This window comes from Pezoporus flaviventris, unplaced genomic scaffold (assembly GCF_033815535.1).
Source record: "Pezoporus flaviventris isolate CSIRO_AGI_PZ_B2104156 unplaced genomic scaffold, CSIRO_AGI_Pfla_v1 ptg000013l, whole genome shotgun sequence".
In the NCBI taxonomy this organism is placed as follows: domain Eukaryota; kingdom Metazoa; phylum Chordata; class Aves; order Psittaciformes; family Psittacidae; genus Pezoporus; species Pezoporus flaviventris.
The window spans coordinates 34,680,861-34,698,824 of NW_026892561.1; the positions used below are offsets into that span (position 1 = coordinate 34,680,861).

General features: G+C 40.9%; 1 protein-coding gene across 2 annotated transcripts in view; it reads right to left on the minus strand.

Annotated features, from left to right (window-relative positions):
- Positions 1-17,213, minus strand: part of MME (membrane metalloendopeptidase) — a 45,871-nt gene extending 28,658 nt beyond the window's left edge. Inside the window, exons 1-8 of one of the 2 annotated variants that reach the window (XM_061452702.1) lie at positions 16,500-17,213; positions 13,083-13,252; positions 11,634-11,669; positions 6,180-6,341; positions 4,769-4,849; positions 4,053-4,148; positions 3,828-3,946; positions 2,825-2,890 (exon numbers count right to left, since the gene is read on the minus strand). In XM_061452702.1, coding sequence (XP_061308686.1) covers positions 2,825-2,890; positions 3,828-3,946; positions 4,053-4,148; positions 4,769-4,849; positions 6,180-6,341; positions 11,634-11,669; positions 13,083-13,242 — 720 coding nt within the window. In that variant the 5' untranslated portion in view covers positions 13,243-13,252; positions 16,500-17,213. Of the gene's footprint in view, positions 1-2,824; positions 2,891-3,827; positions 3,947-4,052; positions 4,149-4,768; positions 4,850-6,179; positions 6,342-11,633; positions 11,670-13,082; positions 13,253-13,557; positions 13,744-16,499 lie in introns of those variants that run through there. The other variant, XM_061452701.1, reaches the window with a different exon arrangement.
- Between the last annotated feature and the right edge of the window lie 751 nt (positions 17,214-17,964).

The following is a 17,964-nucleotide window of genomic DNA, read 5'->3' on the forward strand; positions in this document are numbered from 1 at the left end:
ATACAAGCCTTTTGAAGACAAACCACTTCAAAGTATAGCATACCTTGATTAGATTTCATCTCCATTTTTATGAACTACAATTTTTCCTCTCTTTCTCAAACAGTTTAATGGTAATTCATTTTGAAAAACTGTTAGATCACAAATAGAAATTAACTTCAAAAATTCCCTTACGTAAAATTGATGTACAATTTATAGCACTGTTCAAAGCTAAACACTCTCAACTACTGCGCTGTTTTCATAACTTAAAATGAGACATTTGTATGTCCATATTTAAACCATCACCCGTGTTTTTTTCCAGCTTTCTTTAATTACAACTTCCAAAAATACCACTTCCAAAGAGCAGTGTTCCCAGAAACATAAAACTGAGAGAAATTCTGGTGGACTGTGTTGAATTAGCATTGTGGGAAAATTACTGTCAGAAGCAGTGTACCTCCTCTGTTGCTTCTTGGAACACTTAGAAATCCTGTTGCTGTATCTAAATTTGGTATAGCTAGATAACACTAGAGACAATATAGTATACATTATATTTAACATAAAAGAATTCACCAAGGATAAGAATGTAAATATGGAAACACATTCTCTTAAATGCTATGCTGTCAAATATCTACAGATCTCATTACATTTAATGGAATTAAATATCATTCTAATACGTCTTTGATAAGCCACACTCATTTTTATGTCAAATACTGTTTTCAACATGCTTTTTAAATGCAAATAAAAATACATATTAGATTAGCAATCTAACAATAAATCTATTTTATCCTAAATAGCATAATCTACTAAAAGTGCTAAAACCTAGGATCAGTAAGGTGTGCATGTCATCAACTTTATTAATAGAAATATTTTGGTATGTTCAGCTTCTAAAGCAGTAGGATGTACCCCTATAATGCTACGTTCGTACATCCATTCTGATAAGAACCTTCCTTGCCATCCATCTGCTGTCAGCCTCCCCTCCCTGACAGAAGTGCCATGATGCAACAGGTTGTGTGCTGGGAAACTCTAAGCAGCTCATGAAGAGTACTGACAGCAGACTTCAAAAAGCCATGAGGCTCACAGCACCCTGAAGGACTGAACTCTTGCTATTTCTAATCAGGATTATTTTACCAGAAAGAGGAAAGCCCATGAAACCACTGACAACTACAAGTCACAAAAGAGAGTGCATTCCAAGCTTGTTAATACCATTTTAAAATATCCAAATACAGTTCATAAAAATGCAAAATGGACATTACTCCAAACTAGTAAGTCAAAAGAGATCTTCAGGTACCAATCAATGGACTTTTATTTTTGCCCTCAAGTGCAGAACATTGTCTGGTCAGGTAACAAACAAGTCAGCTTGTTTTTTTCAGCTGGACTGTGCAAATACTCTCAGATATTTTAGTGGGAACTTACACATCAGCATAACTCCTGTATGAGAGGAGGAGAAAAAGAAATCTTAGGAAAAGGTTTTTAAAATATCTTGTTCACAGATTGCCTTGTACCTTTGTGGTGGGAAGTCCTGACAAAGCCAGAGTTTAAAGTGCAGGAGGCAGGTATCTTGTTTTCTGCGTACAGCTCAAAGAGTAGAATGAGACAGTAGGAAACAGAGCCAAGAAAGGGGTGCTGTCAGAGTGCAGGGATTGAGAGGAGGAATGTCTCTTGTGTGAAGTATGCATGCTTTTAAGAATATTATGAATCTGCCCTTTAGAGATAAATTTGGTTGTTTTTTTGTGAAATACTTCCTCCTCTTTACTAGGATATGATCTGTAATTAAATGTAATCCGTATTAGAGTATTAACTATTAGCATGTCAACAAAATACTTACAAACCTAAAATGTTTTGCATGCTTTCTCATCACTTCTTCATTTAATTACACAGAAGAAAACTGGCTAATTAAATGTTACTGTGGTGGCAGCTTCAGCTACGTGACTTCAGCAAATACATATACTTCAGCCCTCCAGCACATCCAGGATTAGAAATGGGGGATACGCAGTTGCTGTTTGTAGTGACAGAACAGGGGTGATCCATAAGCACTCACATCTTAACACACATTACCTTTTGACTGAGCTGTGGAGCCTGGCAGAAGCTAAGTTGTTTCATGTTTATTTTCTTCCAAAAGGTTCTAAAAGAGGTCAAGGAGCTGTTCCTGTTCTGACCTTCATAATCTTACAGGAATTGCATGGAAAAGCTACTACTTTTTGTCCACATATATATTCAGTGATTACAAGAGGAATGGAAGAGAAGGGAGAGCAACGCAGGAAGGGGGACAGGTTGTGATATCCACCATGCAGTGATTCTGGAGGAATGTGCAGTCTTCTCATCCAGTGCAGAGCCAACTACTACATACCAGCAACTGGAGCCTAAGCAAAAACCCCTTGGCTTCTAATGCTGCTAGGAAAATTAAACTAGGTCACTTATAGCAGATTATTGTCACTAACATTTGTAGCATAATATTATAACACCTCAACTTCAGGACACTTGTTACACTCCCATTCTTAGCTAGCTTATTTCTACTTGCCATAATCTCATTTCTCTTTATCCTTTTAATTTACCTTTTGGCCCTCTTGCCTTTATGCATACTTACCTATGTTAGAATTTCTTTCTCCACTCTGTCACACATGCTGCTTTCAGCTGCAGATCAACCTTGTTTAAATGTTTGTCATTATTACCTTCCAATTCCAGTTTCCCCAGTTATCCCAGTTATGTCTCCCAGGGGTAGCACTGGAGTCTCTTTGGGGAAGGACTGTTCCTGCTTTTTGTTTATCCCCACTCTTGAGAATATGTCTGCCTTAAAAATACAGCCTAAAACTTCTGAAATGTAGTCAACAATCTGTCAGCTTCATCTTACCTCTCTGTATGCACCAGTGCATTCATAGTAGTCCCGAGAAGGCAGTCCAAGCCCAGGCTGATCAATCTGTAAATTGAAATGAAAATTGAAAAGTGCATAAAATGGTGTAGCATTGTGCTTTTTGTCAATTACAGGTTGATGGTGCTTCTCTCATCCTGTTGCCCACCTTTAATTCTTTTCACTCTCCTTACACTTTTTGTCTTTCTTTTTAGTCTCTTTTTTTTCCTGTTGCTGAACGATGTATCCTGCACCTAACCAGTGTGAAGCAGGGTATGTACAGAAGACAAAACAGTACACAGGCAAGGAAGGCAGTTACCGTATCTTTGAAATTTGTACATGCAAGTAGCCAAAGATCTATCTACCCTACTGATAAGAAAGATCCGACCTTTGCTCTTGTAACTGTTGCATCTCAGGAGTAGCTGGCAAGGATTCACCATATGTAACTCTGTCTTCCTCTGGATTTTCCGTTTCCAGGGATCATCATGCATTTACAGGCATAATCCTTATGCAAATGTCCACAGCCACTTTCTTACCTGTGCCACCTGACTGCAGGTTCAGTTAGTACTTTGGTATCTTAATACCTTTTGAAAACACAGCCCCCAGTGTGGGCTTTCTGCCACTGGGACCATAGCCTGGTATTTCAGTGACAGAGCTTTCTGCCTGAAGTACATAGTAAGGAAATCATGTTTATTTATTTGCTTGCATTTATATGCAAGTAGATCGTGTCTCTCTTCTGTCCAGTGTACACATAAATTGTGTCTGTATGTCTATGTATGTCTCTGTTATTCTCATCTAAGTGTATAAGTGTACAGAATAGAGATATTTACTCTGAGAATGGACAGTGCACTGTGAAACTGATAATTGAAAACTACATAGATTCAGAATTATCTACAACTTACTCTGGTAAAATCCAAATTCTCCTGATTAACATCTATGTCTATGCTTCTAGTTATTTTGCTGCACTTTTATGATCAAGAAGGCAGTGTCACCCAGGGAGACTTACATGAATGATATGCGCTGTGGAATTTTTATCATCTGTCCCAACGAAAAAATTAATAAGGACCTTTTTTCCATATCTGGAGTTCAGCTGTGCTATAGCTGTCTCAGCTGTCCAAGCAGTACCTAAGCAAATGAAAGGTACACTCAGTCTCTATTTTTGATAAGCAATGAAAAGTACAATCAATTAGAGACTTTAACCGAAAAGGAAATAAAACACACATCATCTTACCATAGGAAGATTCCCAGTTGGTTGTTGCTACAGGCCAGTCAGATACATCTGGCAATAAATTTATTAAAGGTGTTCCACCTCTCCTATCGATGGTAGCTTTTGGAGAAAATAAAATGAATTACCATGGCATTTTAAAACACACAAATGTTATACTGTTATACTGAGTTCAGAAACTGAAGCTGAGAAATATGTCTTCCCAATCACCACAATAGGAGTATGCTCTGATGTATGACTGAGCTTTAACATTGACTTCAAAAAACATTTCAGTCAAACAGCACATGGAAATCCTAACTGTTCTCTGCTCCTTGTTCCAGTGGCAGCATCTAGCTCAAATTCTTGAACTAAATGAGCTCCCTGTCTTTCTGGAAGCCTGGTATGACAGTTATTTTGCACCTCTTCCCTGATAATTTGTACAAAAGAAGCTAACTCACATTTTCTGAAAGGATTAGTTTAAATATCTGCAGCAATCTGGTAACTGAAGAGTAATGTAATCTCACCTAAAATATAAAAGATAGTAAACAAGGAGATACAATAATAATTTTACTATTGACTTTCTTACTTGACCCTATAGAATGGATACATGTTAGTTTTCAGGAAGAATTTCTAAAAAATTATGCACAGAAACTAGGAGACTATAGGCATAGCTGACTGTGAAGATGGAATTCTTTGGATGGTATTTATATATTCTATATGCAGTAAATTCAGGAGACACTTACTTTCATTTATGCACGATCTGTACAGAGTTTTTGCCTTCTGCACTGCTGTTATATCATTGGTGCTTGGTGTGTCAAGGACATCTGAAACACAGATAGCAAATACATCTTAATATCAGATCTTTACTGGAAAGATTCTGAAGGAACCACAGTGCATACCATCCTGAGGACCAGAGGATGAGTGATACGTACGCCATGTTAATCTCAAGTTCCAGGGAAGCTGAAGAAAAAAAGCTCTGGAGATTATATCAGTCTGTGTTAAAATGTTGTGCATAAAGGTGTCAGGTAGGTACCCTGTGGATCACCCCTGGCGAAATAAAAATGCTCTGACTTTTCAGGACAGTTTTTAGGTGACAAAGCTATTGTGTGAAGAGAATTGCTGTCAGGGCCCTAAGTGTACCAGCAGGCTCTAACTGCACTGACCAGGCTGTAACCGTCTTTTCCTGTAATTCTAATCTGCTCTCTTCACTGCAGCCAGGAGTTTAGTGTTCAAGGTCTGCTTTGGTATGGTGCAGTTGCGTGACTCTGGATCATACTTCTGTTAAAACAGCAAAACTGTAGGGAAGAGCCATAGGAAGCCTCATCTGGTGCTCACCTGAGCCCCTTGTCTGTGAAGCCTCTATCCCTGCCTGCCTTGGGCTGTGGTCAGGTCCCGGCTTGCCCTTCTTGGTGGGGCAGCCCACATTTGCCACTACTTTACAACTCCAGTTACGACTTCACAACTGCTTTGCTCCGCAGAAGCTGAAGCCTGAGGAACACTGTGGCATCCTTAAACTGCAAACCTGGCAAAACCAAAAGATAGGCAAAGTAGAAAAGGATGTGCAGTCTGGAGAGAGTGGTTTGGAGAATATTTCATGAGTATAAACTGACTTCTTTGACTCTGTTATTTTAGTCTGAAAAGGGGCAATACAGACAATTTGACACTATTTTGTGGAAAAAGGAATATTTGTAAGTTTATGATGTGACAAGGTAGAAAACTACTTGCCTGCTCTTTAGGATTTAGCTGATGGAATATAGATATGCAGGACACAGGGCTGCTAAGAGAGCAGCTCCAGCATTTCGTCTAACTTGGACACAGGCAAACCTCTTTCTTCTCCAGCTAGCTTGGCTGCTATTGTTAGTGCACGAGGGTAATGATAGGGATTTCAGTTGTTACAATATTCAGATGAGCACACAGAGCAGATACCAGAAAGGTCAGGTCTGGTCAGCCCCGCTCTGGTGTCAGACACAACAGCGTAACTTTCACAGCATTCCACAAGCAAACAGTTTGTGGTAGGTTTGTCCCGAACCAAATGCAAAGAAGATGAAATATTTGGTAGTATTTTAAGCTTTGCTAGACAACCACATGTTATTAGGATAATGTGTAAGCCAAAGAAGAAACTTTATATAGGCCACAAACATACACTCCACTGACCTTTTAAAACAACTTCTAGTTCGTCTCTTAAAATGTCAAAGTTACTATAACGGGAGCTGGTTTCTGGAATGACGTTCCTCTTAAGCCATCCTCCACAGGCATATTGGTAAAAATCATTACAAGGCTCTGCAGTCGTGTCCATGTTCTCAAGGATTCGGGCTGCTGTAATATTAGACAAATCAAGGCAAAGGATTTTTAGAGAAAATAAATGAATACACTTGTTTTCTCTGAAGGGGGAAGTAATAAATATATGTCCTTTAGTTTAGAATAGGCTCAAGCCTACTTGAGTGTTCTAGACCAAACAAAGTACTAGTCAGTAAACAATGAATTATTACTCCTTCACTGCCCACAACTTACATACTTGTCTGTTGGCTGTGTTTACTGATGGGTAAACTGCCTAATGTTCCTACTCCCTGTGAGTGGTTGCTCAGTTTTATATAAAATGTAAGATGTTTCATTTACTAACTTACACTTCTTTGTATTGAAAGGTGGTGAAAAGCATAAGACATATCAGCAGTTAAGTATCCACTGTAATGGATTAATGTAATTAATTAAGAATGATGTAGGCTCAGCTAATCCAGTCTATTTCAATAAAATAATGACTTTGTTGTACCATTTAAGTTCTTGTCAGGAAAGTTTTCCAATTAATGCTTTTCTGAATCTACAGTGATATTTTAGACCTGCTCCAAATTGATACTGTCTCTTGCTATCCCTGCTGACCCTCTTGAAGTGGCTTTTCAAAGACTGATTGCAACATGGTTTTTTTTTCTAGTGAAATCTGATTCCTTGATGACAGTTTCCCAGCTGCTGTTCAGAAACCTTCTGTGCTTTTTCTTTCTGGTATTCCTCTTCCACCTAGACTGCCTTCACTACTAGTATGCTAGCACAAAGTCTCTCACAGAAAGGAGAGGTGCTAGGAGTCAAGCAAGAGCTAGTGATACCTCTGAATTTCCCAGGATACTGAATATCCTTCCTAGTTTTCAGACACTATTTTTAGTAAATGGTGAGACTTGTGATTTGAAGCATTCATTACTCCCACATGGGTGAGTCAAGTATTTATAGTTATTTCTTCAGTACTTTCAATATTTTCCATGTCTGTCATGCTGGTGGAAATGAGAGGTGGATAGACAGTCTATAGTATTTGTGCTGACTTGCCCCCCCGCCCCCCATTTTTCTTGTGATCTTCCACTGGCTTAACAGTGTTGTATTTTAGGCCAGCATCTGATGGTTTTACAATGTTCCAGCACTTGGAAGATGGAAAAATCCATGAACACGTGCATTTTCAATTTGAGACTGCGTAAGTAGTATAAAAAACACTGCATAAATCGGTACAGTGCCCAGCATCTTATTCTTTTCCTTCTGAAGTCAATGGAAGGCTGACTTATATGTGAAGCAAACAAAGCTGCAAAATGTTTGGAGCGGTGCACTTTATTCCTGTCTTAGTTCCATCTATTTGCTGATTATTACTAACATCTTCTGTTTTAAGGGTGGGTATCTTACAAATCTCTCTGCTAGGCCGGAGCAGCATCTGAAGGGTGACACTATCCCTTGGATTATCCTGGCATGTGTTAGTCTGGCAACAAAAGACAGGACTGGGCATCACAGCTGGTTCATTGAGAGCAGCGTGCCTGCTCTGCCAAAAGTGCTGGTAGAATAGAGAAATCTTCTGACACCAAGAAAATTGGCTCTTACCCACTGTCTTGTCACTTTTGCAAAAAAACAAACAAGCCCAACCAAAAAAACAAAACAAAACCCAGGACAACTCCACACCTTGTATAAATCTGAGAAATTATTAACAGCCTATGTAATATCAAGCCTTGCTTTAAGTGTGGAATTAGGTTGCTCTATCTGTAGTCAGCATCTGTTTAATCTTCCTTGCCTACTACTGTTGCACGAAAATAATTGTCTATCATTACTTTTCTGCTTTAACGTCCAGGCTAGCCAATATTAGCTAACCAACTTCTATCAAAACCTGATGTTTAAATACTGCAAAAATAACAGAAAGAACACACACATGGGAACTGTAGTCTTTCACTTAGGGCTTCATGCAAAATACATGTATAAAATGTTCTCCTGAAGGATATTCTCCTCAAGAGTGTAATTTGCTTGTCTGAACCCCAAGATAACTGTTCATTCTTTGACTGATATCATGGATATACTGAAAACACTGAAATACTGTTTTGTTACCCACCAAGCCCAGAAACAATGACACATGAAGCGTTTCTGCAAAGTCAGTGGGACTAATTATGCTGGGCAGAATCCTAAACATGCTGTAAGTTAATTTATAAATTGATACTTATGCCCAAAGAAGATTAATGGTAAGTTCATGGCTGCATGCACTGAGACATTTTTGCTTGGGAAATAATAAGTGTGAGACTGATGAATATTTTGTTATTTTCATTCTAATACAGATTTATTAATACATACACAAATACAGGAAACACATGGTGCACTTTCCATTAGTCCTCAGTATTGCTTTGATGAACCAGTGTCTGGGTTTATTTCTCTTCTCACTTGTTTATTCCATTTTCTGTCACTGAAGAATGTAGAGCCTTATCTTAATTACTTTTAATGACTGATTTTATTGTACTACTCCTGATTGCCAGTAGTTGCTGTAGTAGCTTACTAATAAAGTAATATAAACTGACATAGCAACCAGTGACCAGGAGAGGATATGAGAGAAATACAATATGCTTACCTAGGTGAAACTGATGTGAGAGAGATCAAAATTTCCTATTCTCATCAATCTGTGCTGTCTGAGCTCAGGAAAATTAGCTGAGAGTATTTCAGCTTATTCAGGAAACGTTCATGTGTATAAATTACGGGGTACCTTCACAGGCTGCACTGCAATAGATTCCACAAACCCTGATAACATTATCACACAGTTACTGGTGTTTTACCCTGTGTATAACCATTTGAATTTTCATTACATTTTTTCTTGTCATTTATTTGAATCTGTTCTATTAAATGTTCTATAAATTCTGTCAGTGTCTTCACTTTATTCTTTTTCAGTGGCTTGTACCTATGGCAAAATTTTGAAATTCATGGGAAAAAACTGGCATAGTACTGGTCAGCTCTGGTGTAAGGCACTACCATTTCTCTCAATGTCTATTCCAAATTATATTTCTTGAAAGACCACAATACATTTTTTAGATTTGATACTTTTGGCTTTCTGTCTGCATCTATGTATTCAACTTTTCCCAGATGTTATCCTGCATGGTATGCAAGAAACTGCCAAATTAAAGTTCGAACTGTGACAAAATCCTGATTTGAAGTAATGTTAAACCTGTAGACTAATCACAATAATACAGTTTGTCTGGTTTAAGGACTGTACATTGCATTTTAAAATATTAATTTATTTTGTTGCTAAATTATATAATTCTGACAAACTCTTTAAACTATTCTTGATGCTCTTGGGAGCACTGAAGGCCTGAGCAGAAACCAACTAACCACTCTGGGCTTCTGGTTCGCCGGGTTCTGCTTCTGAAGCTGAGAACTTGCTCAGTCTAGAAACCACCTAATCGAGCAAATCTTCTAGGTGATTACATCCCTACCAACCCCTCTTCATAATCTGACTATATTTCATTTAATGGATACATAAGTGCGGAAAAGGCCGAACACTTCTATAGAGATTTCTGCCTTAAATCCATTACACCATGGTGGGACATGGAAATCGTGGCTCAGTTAATCCATAACAATTTTAAATTCAAACTGGTCACTCCCAACTTTGCTTAGAGCTATCCATTCTAAATCATTTACAAACATGCAGTATTTGGAACTGACAGTTCTGTAATGGCTAGCCCATCCAAACTTCGCATGGGGGCTCCCTGATCTTAACTGCTTCCTGCATGGTGAGGTTTCATTGCTACAACAGTCCCATAGACCGCACAGATTTTTAGCTGCATCTGGTAATTGACCCTTGCTAGGCAGAAATGCATACTGATGCTACACTTCATAATGTGGTCACAAGTAAGTGTTCCACTTCAACGTCATTGCTTTTGCATCTGTTTAGATTTTATTTGAACTATAGCCCTACAGCTAAAACTTAATTTTAAAGATTATAATTTTATCAGATTCACTGACTGCCTCTGAGGACTCTTACAGGATAGTATGGAAATGCCAAATATTAACACCTGGTAAAATATAAAAGCTATCTTTGCACAGTTGCAAATTTTATGTGTTCCAGACTGAAGTGTACAGTTCTTGCACACATCATAGCGTTTACTCACAAGAGTAGTCCCCCTGTTTGCAGTGGATCAGTTGTTGTGTCCTATGTAGGGACAGCAGAATGTGGATTACAGAAAAGCTCTACGATGTCAATGAGCTTGTTTTCCTGCCAGTAGAAAACACTTCGATAGGACACAATGATAGCATTACTCTGGCATTTTACATGTTTTGAGACTGAATTCTCACCATTTTTTAGGACTTAATTCTTTCAGTGTTTGAACTAGACAATGTGTAGAATAAAGAACAGATGAGATAAATGTGTGAATAAAATAAAGCTGTACTTAATGAAAAAGGAAAAGAGGTTATGACATTAGAACCACATTGTACATTTCTGTTTCAGGGATGTTTTTTCTCATTCTGTATTTCATTATTACCTCTGTTGAATTGTGGCACTTTATAGTTTTTAAAAATGCCCCTTCTTCACGCTATTACATAATATTGTAAGTCTGCCATTTTTCCCCATCAATATTCTTACTGTAATCCTTTCACAATTTTACTTCTGTATTGAGACTCTATGATTCAGTAAGAATGTTTATTTATTCCCTTAAATATCTGCATGCTGTTAAGTCTTTTAATGGAAGCATAAAAAACTATTCTGCTTAATTCATTGAGTCACTTCTTGCTAGATCTTCAGTTTACATTATGCCTCCTTTCTCCAGACCTTCTACTGCTTGGCCTTCTTTCTACTGCTTCTCATCGTTACAAAGTCAAGCTGAACTTGATATCTCTATTTAGCTGAAAATTAGCATCTTCAGAGATTAAAAGAAATCAAGTAGATAACTAATTTGATATTTTTTCAAACCACAGCATGAGCTTTCATGCTGTCAGGAAAGCACCTTGGAAGGGTACCTAAAAGACAGTAATAGAGATAAATAAATCCTGTAAAATACTCAGATTGTGCTACAACAACATGCAGCTACTGAGATAATGGACTGCCTTGTGGCCTCACCGGTGGGTGACTCCAGCAGGACTGGGGTGTGCGGCAACCACCCTCCCTACTTTGACTACTCTAAAACGAGGCCTAAAATGAGTAGTCCCACAGAAGGAAGTGAACCAGTAAAATGACCTTTTATGCAGTTTCTGGCGAGTCTGCAAATATAAATTGGGCCTACTAATCAAAGCCTTTTGGAAGCCTCCCATGAGGTGGTGGGTACCTTGGATTCCTCAGGACTGTACTTAGATTACATACGCTTTTTCTTGCAAGCATGCAGACATTTTCATTCTTACCTGACTTTACACAGTCTGATGTCTTGCAAACCCCATCTAAAAGAGAATACAATCATATTCTTAACTTTTTATTTAATGTCAACATAGTCTGTGAGTACTGTATTCATTGACAGTCACTTTGGGATTGCATTTAATTGCAGGGTACAGTAAGATAAAGATGAATGGACACCTTACACTCAGCAAATGAATATTTATAGGATCAGGCTCTAAAAATACCTTTATCTTCATCCCTTTAGGGTCATTCAGTGCTAGTCACTCATAATGCGGAATTTCTGTAGTCATAGGAAAATATTCTATCAATCAAGCAGACATGGGCAAAATGCTATTTTTATAACAAAGAAGAAGTTTAGGGACTGAAAGCTGCAAAGTCAGTCTGAATTTAGCAATACCTTAACAATGACAAGAAGATTCCAAACGAAATATATGAAAATTCTGAGACATTCACTCTGAAGTCTTTTAAACAAAATACAAGGTTCAGGAAATGAAAATGTTTCCTTTTGAGACTTTAGAAGTACAACTTTTTTATTTTTCATTTCAGAATGGTATTTTCCATTCCATAATTGAATAAACTGTTTAAGCAAAAAAAAGTTCAAGCAAAATTATTAAGTACTTTAAACTGAAACAAAGCATTTCATTTCCAATCTAAGGAAACATTCTTGTTTGACCCCAAACGGAAATTTTAGCTTCTTTGTATTATCTTTCCCCAGAATTGTCAGGGAAAGATATTTACCCCTGAATGGAATTACTTTTTAATATTTTAGTATGGCTGTTGAATCACAAAACTTCTTAGTATGGCTACACTCACTGAGTGTCCTCCCTCCAGTAGCCTGTTGAAGGAAAAAACAGAATTTTCATGCATATACAGGAATATTGAGGACACACTGCAGTTTGGTTTTCTTCAGCAGTGTTGTATTTTGTAGAGCTTTTTGCTTACTGAAGTATTAATTACAAACAGAATTGCTGAATCAGAAAAAGCAGATTTTTTGTGTTTACCAGAACTTTATGTGAACCCCATGAATTTAAAGGGTTCCTGTTGGAAAGAAGCAGTTTTGTGTCAGTGTCCAGCTATAGTAAGTGTGGATGCAGCTTTACATTTCAGATACTTGGGTCATGCGGTCTAGTGACATACATATGAAATATGGTTATGATGTAACACCTATTAATCATCGAATTTGATACACTGGATAAGAGAGTTTTCTGTTATCAAGCAAAAAATACTGAGCTGACCTTGTTATTTTATTTTCTGAATGGTTTATGTACTGCAGCTATATATACACCACGCAACACAGTCTTTTCTAATACAATTTTAAAATAGTGCAACTGAAGGGGTTTTCTTACTATATACTAAAAACTGGATTCTGGTTTTGTTGGTTTTTTTTTTGTAATTTCTTGAGATACTTTTATATTCTTATGTATTTATACATTCAAAGAGAGTTTATGTGTACTCACCATCGTATGTTGCATACAGAACTATCATTGTGATCGCTACAATAGTTAGCAGAATCACGACAACAGCTAGTCCTATTTCCAGGCCACTCCATCGCAGTTTCTTCTTTGGTTTTGGAGTATTCATTTCAGTTATATCCATCTGGCTTTCTGACTTGCCCATAACCCAGCGTCTGAAAAGGAAAAGGGAAATGTCGCTGGAGAACTTACACAGAGTTGTAGGTCTTGAAACTGGCTCCTCAACTGCATAATAACAAAGATGTTTTCTAGGTGAGTTTTCAGATTATGTGTAATGCTACTAGTATGTCAGTCATGAAATTAAAAATTCTGTCCTTCTCTCACGTACACGCACACAACAAGTACGTGCCATGTGCTGCTTGTCACTTAAAGAAAACAGAAGAGTGGTCTTCCTTTGCATGAAGAGGCCACCAAATAGAAAAGGAAGGCAAACAACCCAAAATCTATTTTTAAAACTTACCCGTGTGGTTCGGTCGTGTATGATGGTACAGGAGTTCACAAGCAAGCAGAAAGCAAATCTCCCTGCTTGAATAAAAATTAACTTAATCTGCCAATTACTTATCTAATGCCAAAGGTCAAAATATGCCATTGTGCTTAGCTGTCATTCCTTAAAACATTATGTAAGCAATTCTTGACTACAGCTCTGCAGCTGTCTGTAAAACAGTGAAGAAAAAGAAAAAAAGAGAGACTCTGCAGGGAGCTTGTCAAATTCACACAGAAGACAGTCTTCACAGTAATTTTTAAAGAAGCATGACCAAGCCTCTCTTTTGAGCTTAGAACACTGTAAATTAGGAGCAGCTACAACACATACATGCAGAACTGGCAGGAGTGTGAATGGACTCATGGTCACTCCTGGAATGTGTATGCCACAAATTTTGGGATTGTATTTCTGATGCTTTTTAGAGGTAACAGCCACCGTTTGCAGTACTGTTGTCCTACAGTTCTGTGCTCTCTCTTCAGCTGCTCCCACTCATTTAGGGTGAGACCTTCCTTTGCTGACAGAGATTCAAATCCCTAATACATACAGCAATGTATTTTTCAGTATTTCACAATGAAAACTCAACAGTTTCTGTGCACGGCATTTCCTAGGGATCTTTACATCCACAAATAAGAGTACATACCCTTTCCATTCAATGGGGAAGAACAGAAGTCCACTGGGATAAATAATGGCAATACCTGCATTCACCAGACACCCCACAAGAAGGTCAACCAGCACTGCAGTTCAGGGCATTCATGTCCTCTTGCACTCATGACACCCTTCCTTCCCCACTCAGTAGATCACCGTAACAGCAGTAAGGGAACTCTGCTCAGCTTCTGCATCGATTCAAGTCTGAGACTTGAACTTGATTATTTTAAACTGGTTTTAACTGTACTGTTTGCTTATATTCATCTTTGTCTCCTCAAGCTGCTACAATCTTTCAGATTTCAGTCTCTGATTTTCCTCTGGACCTTGTTTCTGCCCAATTTGTGTTCCCTACTTTCTGGTAATCTCCTCTTTGATGTCCACCTCGCCTAGAATGCCAGCTCCTCCACTGCAAAAACATGCTGCTACAGCATGTATGTTTTTTAATAAAATAAAGATGTCAAGTAACTTGGTATTATGGACCTAAGTAAACAGAGATTCTGTGTTCCATGTATTTACGCAACACCTGTCTCAGTGGATGCTTGGACACTACCATCACACTAATGCTGTTTCTCTAAATGAGTAAGAGAACATTTCATTTCAGTGTGTCTCACATCCCTTTTGTCACCATTCCCTGGACATCACAATGCAGGAAGTGACTGGCAGTGCCAGAATCACAGGTCTTGTGTGGAGCAGGAGGCTGTAATCCCACAAGGTCTGCCCAGCTTCTTCCTTTCTAACCCCACAGGGACCACTGCAGTTGCTTTCATGTGCTTCCTGAGCTGCTTTTTGTCTCAGAATAATAGGTTTTTGGTCAGATGAGCAAGTGTTTTTTAAGACAGTGGACTGGAATCTCACACAACCATGTAAAAGAAAGCCATGCGAAGAAATTTGCCTTCTATTAACTGAGCTATGAATTCACAGGTAATAATAAAGCAAATCGATCATTACACCCTCCTTACTTCCAGTCTTATTAATCAGAAGATGTTAGTTATATGGACTAAACACTGACCAGGGCCCAGAACCCCCTGAATACTTGGACCCTAATTTAAGAAATGATACTGATTTTCTGATTCTGTCTGTGTCTTTGGAGCACTGAAACCACAGTTCAGAGCAGCCAGAAACACCGTACCTTTCATGTGCAAATACGTTTTTTACAATCAGCTAAGTTTTTCCAAGTGAGCTAATCTTTCTGTTCCCCCAGGAGTGTTCCTCATGTTTAAAGACATCCCACTGACTAATTTTTACTTCTAGTTATTTAAAGAATTTACCGCATCGGCATTAATGAACACCAGGTATAAGCCTCTTCATATGCTAATTGCAAGCATAGCAAAAGTGTAAGAATAATATTTATAAGAATAATATGTATAAGAACATGTATAATGATGCTAAGGGATGTACACCTAGGTATATATTCCTTACATTTCTCTTAGTGCTTTGGTGATTCTCTTCACTCTCCCTACCAAGCTTAGGTACAACAGACAGCTGAAATTCCTTTGACTGTTCTGGTTTCGGTATTACATGGAGTTAACCCATTAGCTTTTCGTTTGGGGATTTATATGTTAAAAATTGAGTTGCAGCTTCCTTGGTTCTCAGTGTAATCTCTACAGAAAACCTAGCACGTCCCGAGAATACTTTTGGGGTTAAGAACTTGTGTAGCATGTGCTAGGAGAATGAGCTGCCCCTAGGCGGGGAACTCGAGGGGCACAGCCGCAGGGACGGCTGAGGAGCTCCCCGGGACGCCAAGGCAGGCGGCCCAGCGGCGGGCTGGCTCCTCCGACCGCTGTCCCGCAGCGCGGCGGGCAGGGCGCGAAGCCTCAGCGCGGGCGACAGCGGCGGCTCGGTGCCGCTCCACAGTGGCCCCGCGCTGGGCTCTGCCCCGCTGGGTGGCGTCGCGGGCTCGGTGGGCCGGGGCAGCCCTGGGCGGGGAGGGGCCGCGGGCCGGGCACGCCGCTGGCTGCAGTGGCCGGGCCGCGCCGGAGGGGCGCCGGAGGTTTTGGCCCCACCGGGCCGGCGCAGGGCACGAGGCGAGCGCCTGGCTCGTTGAGTCGCTGAAGGAGACGCGACCACTGCCGAGCCCGGCCCGACGGCACGTCGCCCCGACAGCCGGCTTCCCGGTACCCGGAGCACGCACGCTGGGGAGACTGAGGGGCGGCCAGAAATCCCCGCAGGACGGCTGGGGCAGTGACCCGTGCGCCCGTCCGTCCATCCATCAGTCCATCCATCCGTCCCGCCGCGGCGCCCGCCCCGCTCCCCCCAGCCGCTGTCCCCTTACTTACCGACCGGCTCTCGGAGGGATCCGGCCCCGGGGCCGCCACGCACATCCCCGCCCGGCGCCGGGCGGAGGCGGCGGGGGGCGCCCCGAACCGGCGGGACAGCGCCCGCGGGTCCCGGGGGAAGGCGGCGCGCAGGCTAGGCTGGCGGGGCGCCGGGCGGCCCCCGGCGGAGCTCAGAGCCCGGCCCGCCCGCGGGCGGTGGTGCGGAGCGCCGGCATCGCCGGGACATCAAAGACTGGAGGGCTCCTCGCTCCGGCTGCCTGCTGCTGCCGCCGCCGAGCGGAGTTGCTGGCGGTCAAAGGAGCCCTTGTGTGCGGGCTGCCGGACGAGCAGTTCTCCGGGTGACCTGAATGCTTCTTCCTCTTCGTGATCATAAAAATGCGATGGGGCAGGAAACAAAAAAACAAGCCCCCCCCGCCCCGACAGCGACAAACCGCGCTCTTCACCTCGGCGAGAGGAGGGAGCAGGGGCTACGCCTGGAGACAGGCGGTGCAGAGGAGCGCTATGCCCCATGGGGCTGCCCCATTGACGGGGGCAGCCCTGCCCGCCGCGGCGGAGGGCGCAAGGCTCCAAGGCCGGCTACAGAGAGACAGCGGAGCCGGAGGGCGAGAGCAGCCTGCACCTGCCTTCCCCCCCCCCCGGCCTCTCATCTCTCTCCAGTCAGCTGAGAAGAGGAAAGGGTCGATGCACGGGTAAGGTTAGCGGCTGCATGGCTGCAAGGCTTGGTGCTTCCTTCTATGAAGACTCATCGCCTTTCTCGAATTAATGCAGTCACATACGCTCTGCAGGATCTTGCATCCTCATTCACTCGGCGGTTTCTTCTCAGGAGGAAGACAGCTGTGAGTTCCTGCACGGAGAGGCAGCTCTGAGCTCTGTCATAAGATTTTCCAGCCAACCAAATATCAAAAGATCTTTGTTTCGTTCTTACTAAGTTGCATTCTTACCAAGTTTCATTTTTATTAATAAACTGGCAAACATCAGATGCAGCCATATGGGTTGCTGGCATTCCTCTCGCTCAAACCAGATATCACACTCACTTCTGCTGCCTTCCTAAAGGTATCTTTCTTGCCTCTGAGGCAGAAATGGCAGCTGAAATTCCTGAGATGTTTTATTACCAGCTACGCACACTAAAATGTCTGCTTCTTGTGAGGGGCAACTTTCCTCCAAGAAAGGTGGAAACTGAATACTGACTTCTTTATAGAACTCTACAGAGAGTGATCCACAGAGCAGATGCAATGGAGAGGCTGATAGGGCATTAACAGAGTGTTACCTGTAAAAATGAAGCACTTCTGCAAAATGTACATCTGAAGAAGGAACAAGAAGAAAAAATATTTCATTCACCAAAAAGGCAATAGAAGTACCAAAAAGAGGCAAGAAAAACATTTCAGAAAGTCTAAAGAACAAAAAATACTGCATTTTCTTACATGCAGGAGTGAGGGAAGTACTGATTGTATCCTTTCCAGAATCA